The sequence below is a fragment of the Oncorhynchus kisutch genome, linkage group LG13 (assembly GCF_002021735.2).
Source record: "Oncorhynchus kisutch isolate 150728-3 linkage group LG13, Okis_V2, whole genome shotgun sequence".
NCBI classification, from domain to species: domain Eukaryota; kingdom Metazoa; phylum Chordata; class Actinopteri; order Salmoniformes; family Salmonidae; genus Oncorhynchus; species Oncorhynchus kisutch.
Window position 1 is genome coordinate 34,559,559 of NC_034186.2, and position 6,911 is coordinate 34,566,469.

At 43.1% G+C, this 6,911-nt stretch overlaps 1 protein-coding gene across 4 annotated transcripts; it reads right to left on the reverse strand.

Moving 5' to 3' along the window:
* Positions 1-122: 122 nt before the first annotated feature.
* On the reverse strand, positions 123-6,786 carry mpnd (MPN domain containing). Of its 4 annotated transcripts, XM_031786077.1 has the most exons (14): positions 6,391-6,502; positions 5,790-6,283; positions 4,176-4,378; positions 3,751-3,972; positions 3,453-3,564; positions 3,257-3,338; positions 3,073-3,169; positions 2,884-2,956; positions 2,680-2,756; positions 2,392-2,560; positions 2,209-2,279; positions 2,021-2,110; positions 1,015-1,107; positions 123-739 (listed from the first exon to the last, which is right to left on the reverse strand). In XM_031786077.1, the coding sequence occupies exons 2-14, from the start codon at positions 5,791-5,793 to the stop codon at positions 653-655; spliced, it is 1,380 nt and encodes a 459-aa protein (XP_031641937.1). In that variant the 5' UTR covers positions 5,794-6,283; positions 6,391-6,502; the 3' UTR covers positions 123-652. The 4 variants fall into 4 exon arrangements, 3 of the variants coding, with proteins under 3 accessions (XP_031641937.1, XP_031641936.1, XP_020354568.1); XR_004202374.1 differs by lacking the exon at positions 6,391-6,502 and having other exon boundaries at positions 1,593-2,110; positions 5,790-6,145; XM_031786076.1 differs by lacking the exons at positions 5,790-6,283; positions 6,391-6,502 and adding an exon at positions 6,646-6,786.
* Positions 6,787-6,911: the final 125 nt, after the last annotated feature.

Here is a 6,911-nt window from a genome sequence, read left to right on the forward strand (position 1 = left end):
CCGGGAGGCCCACTAATGATTATTTTTACCTTTAGTTTTGGCTTGGAGTGTTGAATAGGTTGTTGGGACGAAAGGTGGCCGTGTAGCTCTTTCCAAAGCACCAACACAGACAAACACAGAAGTAGTTCCAGTGTGTGTTTAATGTATTAGGTATTCAGCGGGTTCAAAGGATTGTTCACATATTAGTACTAACATGTCACAGACCACAGTTTAGATAAATACACCACAGGTAATAGAGAAGAGGAAGATCCTTATTTCCATGTCAACTTCTGTAACAACAGTCTGACGTCAAGCACTGGCAGCAGACGCTAGGGGACACATTCACAGCACGCACATGTCATACTGTACAAACATTGTCAGTGATACAGACCTCACAGTCAGAAAAGGCCATGGAGAACAGTACACTCGCCCTCCAGACTCAGGAGTCACCATCTCCTCCGTCAGGACAGTGCACATCCAACTTACAGTATGCCTGAGGTCAAGGCAGCAGTTGAAGTGCCACAGACAAAGGGCAGAAATGACAACCTATTCTCTGTGTAGAGCCTATTCCCTATATAGAGACCTACAAATGTAGTGAACTATATGAGGAATGGGTTATTCGAGATTTTCATTTGAAGCCAGTGCATACACACAACCTTGTTTCTCCTCCAGCTTAGTGTGTGTTGATGAGTTGGTTGTAGACATGCTCCAGGATCTGAGAATAGGCCTGGTCTTTGGGTGCATGGCCGCTCAGAGAGCCCTGAGGGAGAGAAACCAAACCGGTGAGGAGGAAATCTCTGTAGGACATATCCCAACTGGAGATAACATGTTTGACCTGAACTTCACACAACTGTAGATGTCAAAGAGAGATGTGTGATAATTTGGATAACGCTCACGGATCACAAGTTAGCATCTAGCCTTAAATGGAAGGCCAAAAAGCATATAAGGAATTTGATTAATTTAATAGGATATCTATGCCAAAAAGTTAGTTGGTATGCAGTTTCCTGTTGTTAATGAGTTCTTATATGAGCAGACCTTGATTTTGTCCATCATGGTGGTATCAGGACACCAGAACTGATGGAACTGCACCAGGTCAGGGGCTGCCCTGTAGAAGTCCACCAGCAGCATCTGTGGAACAATAATTGAACATAGAACAGTGACATGACAAAGTGGCCAATGTCCTACCACTGAATTTATTTGCATAGATATGGTTACTATGATTATAACTATACTGAACATAAATATAAACGCAACATGTAATGTGTTGGTCCCATGTTTCATGAGCTGAAATAAAAGATTCCAGACATGTTCCATACGCACAAAAAGCATATTTTTCTCAAATGTTATGCACAAGTTTGTTTACATCCCTGTTAGTGAGCATTTCTCCTTTGCCAAGATAATCCATCCACCTGACAATTGTGGCATATCAAGAAGCTGATTAAACAGCATGATCATTACACAGGTGTACCTTGTGCTGGGGATAATAAAAGTCCACTCAAATGTGTAGTTTTGTCACACAACACAATGCCACAAATGTCTCAAGTTTTGAGGGAGCGTGCAATTGGCATGCTGACTGCAGGAATGTTGACAGAATTTAATGTTAATTTCTCTACCATAAGCCGCCTCCAACGTTGTTTTATAGAATTTGGCAGTACGTCCAACCGGCCTCACATCCACAGACCAAGTGTAACCATGCCAGCCAAGGACCTCCACATCCGGCTTCTTCACCTGCGGGATCGCCTAAGAACAGTCATCCGGACAGCTGATGAAACTGAGGAGTATTTATTTCTGTAATAAAACCCTTTTGTGGGGAAAAACTCATTTTGATTGGCTGGGCCTGGCTCCCCAGTAGATAGGCCTATTCTCCCATTCCCACCCATGGCTGTGCCCCTGAACCAGTCATGTGAAATCCATAGATTAGGGCCTAATTCATTTATTTCAATTGACTGATTTCCTTAGATCAACTGTAACTCAGTAAAACCGTTGAAATTATTGCATGTTGCGTTTATATTTTTCTTCAGTATAAGTTTGCGAACAGTACCATCTCATTCAGGACATCACTAGTTAGGAAGTTATCTTGTACATAGGTCACCTCCACAGCCACTGGAATGCCATAGTCATTGGGCCTTTGCTGTGGATGGAAGAATGGTGATAAGTGTTATAGATGTTTACCTTGTCTTAGAGGAATATGTTCTTATTCATTAAGGCATGTATTACCACTGCACTCACCTCCGGGGGTGGCACTACCCAGAACGGTGTTATAGTGGACGCCACACCCTGGTTCCCATGGTAATAGGGGCCTAAAAATCAGGGACACATTTGAATGTTAGTTCAATGTCTGGTTATTTATTTTCATTTTCTATATGAAAACATTTTTTCCCCATTGGTGCCAGCTGATTGCCCAGTACAGACCACAGATAATGCCCAGGCAGGGCTGGAAGCCATTGCTGCTCCCCTGGAGCCTCAGCTGGTGGTCCATTTGAGAGTCGATGTCCTGCAGGGATGGCAGGGCGGGGCCCCGAGGGTGACTGTGGTACCAGCCCACCAATGACAGCCCTCGCATGAACAGATTCTGGCAGATCTGTAAGGTAATTAGAAGAGACCATTTGTATTTCACCCAAACATGTATGATTGTATCATATTATGGAATTGACTTATGTTGATCCACATCCTGGTTTTAGCAGTGTTAGTAGGGCTTACCTCTTCTTCAACAGCAGAGGCCGAATCTCTGTCTGCCAATCGTGTACGACAGGGAAACGCTCTTAAAACTGTCAGAACTGCAAGCAAAGGGCACAACAGACAGGTCATGAACATCATACATGTTGAAGATCGTTACTGTAGTGTCAGAGGGGAAGTACAATGTCCTGTTTGCTCACGGTCTCTGCTTTTATAAGAAATACTCACGTTGTGTGTTAGTGTCCCATCGTCCTCCGAGGTAGCCCACCACCTCACTGGTGGTCAGGTGACAGTGGAAATCCTGAGGGCACACAATCACGCTTTTGTCAATTTCCACCAATAAGACAGATTCAAACTGTAGCCTATACCCCGGTTTCAAATTTCCTCTCTTACTACCACGGTGTGACTCATGCTTACCATGAGAAGCAGCACATTGCTGGATACTGCAACATTGAAAGGCTGGAACCTGTTAATGGCTGAGAAAGCTGATAACTCCACCAACGTGTGTGGATCCCTGTCGATATACAGTATGTGTTTGATTAGTGTTGAAGCTTACTTATATGCATTACAGTGACATAGGCTGGGACGAGCACAATTATACCTTGCAGCATCCCTGGTACCCAGAGTGCAGTATCTGACTGGGATTCGCTCTCTGTCTCCTCTCCTGGGCACAAGGCTGATATCTGAAAGAGAAAGCACATTAGATGCATCTATCCCTTTCCCATATCACACTCTACCATACACAGTTAAAATTACATAATGCCATTTCTAGAGATTCTTGGTGGATTTAATCTCACCATGCAGCTCAGGTTTGTTCTTCCTGTTCTTGTCATCTGTCGGCACTGCCGTCTTCCCCTCTTCCTCCTCCTCATCTCCCATCTCGTCATCTTCTCCCTCGCTCACCAGGCTCTGACATCACAGGAAGAGGGAGGGTGTGAGATGCTAGTATTCATACTAACAGTCTTCTACAGCAGTTCTCTCCCTCTTTCATCATCCCCTTTTAGCTTTTAGTTTCCGTATCAACAAACCTCAATTGCTTCCTTTTACTTACTACCCCTCTTTTCCTCCTCACCACCATCTCTCCCTCCTTCTCACCATGTCTGCACTGGGCTGGTACTTGTGCAGCCAGCTGGTCTTGTACTGCACTAGTTTCTGGCCCCGGTAGCGCACCGAGGCCCATCCACAGCCTGACTTCTTGGCAGGGTTGACCAGGCGCTTGCAGTGTGTGGCCCAGGCACTGGGAGAATTGAAGATCTGCCCCGTCTCCACCCAGCGGATCTTCCCATCATTCAACAGGTCGCCTACAAACTTCTTACCCTGGGGAGAGAACAGGTAGAGAAGGATGCAATTAGGCTTATTACATATGTAGCATTAGTAATAACCATTATTACTAGATAGTGTGTGAACATGTATTTTCAGGTAGTGTACATTAATCTGTTATCAGAAAGTGTATAAATATCTACTGTTATCTTATTACCAGGTAATGTATAGACATCTACTATCAACTACTGTATTTTTACCAGGTAGTGTATGGACAGCACTCCGTCCCCAGGCTCAACCAGGCCGTCCTTCAGCAGCACTCTCAAGGTGATGCCTCGCCTAGTCAGCAGGGAGCCACGCCCTGAAGGGGTCCTTAGATCAGACTCCTCTCCTCCACTCAGCTCCTCCTCCTCTTCCTCTCCTCCCTCCTCCACCACCTGTGGAGACAAGGGTGGCTCAGAGCCTGAAAACACACATTAAATGTTATGTATGATGCATTTGTAGGCCATGTATACAATAGAAAGGTGAGCTCAGAGAACCACTCATTACAATGTAACAAAAACATGTCCAAATGACAGGGTAGCCTAGTGGTTAGAGCGTTGGACTAGTAACCGGAAGGTTGCAAGTTCAAACCCCCAAGCTGACAAGGTACAAATATGTCGTTCTGCCCCTGAACAGGCAGTTAACCCACTGTTCCTAGGCCGTCATTGAAAATAAAAATGTGTTCTTAACTGACTTGCCTAGTTAAATAAAGGTAAAAAAAAAATATGTAAATGAAGAACCAAAGATTGTAATTAATCCAAAATAAGATATTATATCCTTGAGGATTCCCTCTAAACTTGCTCAGAACAGGGCAGCATGGCTGACCCTTAAATGTACACAGAGAGCTAACATTAATAATATGCATGTAAATCTCTCCTGGCTCAAAATGGAGGAGAGATTGACTTCATCACTACTTGCTTTTGTAAGAAGTGTTGACATGCACCGAGGTGTCTGTTTAAATGACTAGCACACAGCTCGGACACCCATGCATACTCCACAAGACATGCCACCAGAGGTCTCTTCACAGTCCACAAGTCCAGAATAGACATACATACTATGGTAGGTGCACAGTACTACATAGAGCCATGGCTACATGGAACTCTATTCCACATCAAGTAACTGATGCAGATAAAAAAATACACCTTATGGAACACACACACAGGCACACATACACATAAGACACGCACTCTACACACAAGTACACGTGGATTTTGTATTGTAGATATGTGGTAGTAGAGTAGTGGCCTGAGGGAACACACTTAATGTGTTGTGAAAAGTGTTATGAAATGTAATGTAATATTTTAGATTGTATATAACTGCCTTAATGTTGCTGGACCCCAGGAAGAGTAGCTTCTGCCTTGGCAGCAGCTAATGGGGATCCTTAATAAATACAAATACAGGGGTCATGACATCTGAGGTCAAGAAGTCACCCACTGACCCACATAAATTAGTGTCACAGTTTAAATGTAGTAATAATCTGTAGGACATGTTACATTTAGAGATGTTTGACATAGCTAATTAGTTGCCACTTGTGATAATTGTGATAGACCCTAATTAACGCTGGGGCCTTTGTGAGACACCGTCCTTTTGTATGGTTAGTAAGAAACCAAAAACGCAGAAGAAACTCCATAGGGATAAAATAATAGCCTTCTGATATGATCTCATTTTCTATTTTATTAATTACCACTATTAAAATTAGATTAAATATGTACGCGCTTAGTTTTTGTTTTCTGGTCATTGTTTATTCTGCATTTCTCCGCAACACGAGGCCTGCTGCTCGAGATTAATTTCACCGAGTATTATAATTAAAATCACTATTTTATCATTCTCACCCATTTCTCTGAAAGCGTCGGAGAGCGGCTTTATTTCCAACTCCGCCAAGAGGTTTTCTTTTCGGGCCACTTTAGAGCAATGCACAGAATAGGTTCAATAAACACAATTCGCCACACTGGCTGGCGAGCTATTATTCAAAAACATAAAATGAAGGCGTCTGTATCTGCAGTGTAGTTTCCTTGTTGTGTTGCTTTAATGTCAATTCCCCTCCCCTTTCTTTCTCTCACTCCCGTCCTTGTCACTCTCCCCGTAAACAAAAGCGATGTTTCTTTGATCCTATGTCTCATCGGCTACTATTCGGCTACTACTATGCAATGTCCACTCGGTATCGGACATAGTTTGATATAGTCAAAATATATATTTATCTATAAATTAGTAATTACATGGTAGAATTAGATCATCAGTTTATAAATTCCTGCTTCCGGAAAGATAGTGTCGCTCGGTGCTTTGAGACAGCCGCTATGTACGTGGCCAGTCAGTCCATTCGGTGATTCTAGCAAAGAGAAAATAATAAAAACATTTAATTGCTGGCATTTATAAACACGTACCACAAGTAGCCAAAGACACATTTACAATCAAACATATGTAAAATAAGTTAACCTTGTCCAAACCGCATCATCCCTAGCCCTTAATTCCCCTATATTTAGACACTAGAGAATCTCCTCCTCTTACAGTCAGTCCCACGCTCCCCCTCGTCTCTTTCCTCCTTTGCGAGGTTCCTCTATCTCGAAAAGGAGCAAATTAACGAAACAAATCCTGTGGGGGGCAGCAAACCTCCACTTACAAGTAAACATTCACTGTGACAATAAATCTCGCCAGCTTGTAGCCTAGTTCTAAAGCCCGGAAATGAGTTACCTCTGGTTCGTTCAGCCATCCCTATGGGGAACATGAATGGGGATGGGGAAAGAATAGGGTTTTGGGATAAACGCCGAAAATAAGTTCTGAGGTTAACACAGGCGTAGGATATCTTGTACGCGTTGAGCTTAGTAGACTAAATAAGTAGCCTAATTAAAACTTCAACTATAGTGAGAAACATTTTTTTAAATGTAATTTACGGTAGTTCCTGCACTCACCGAAACTTTTTTGTAAAAACGTCTGTGCGCTTCCTCGCCTGGAAAAAT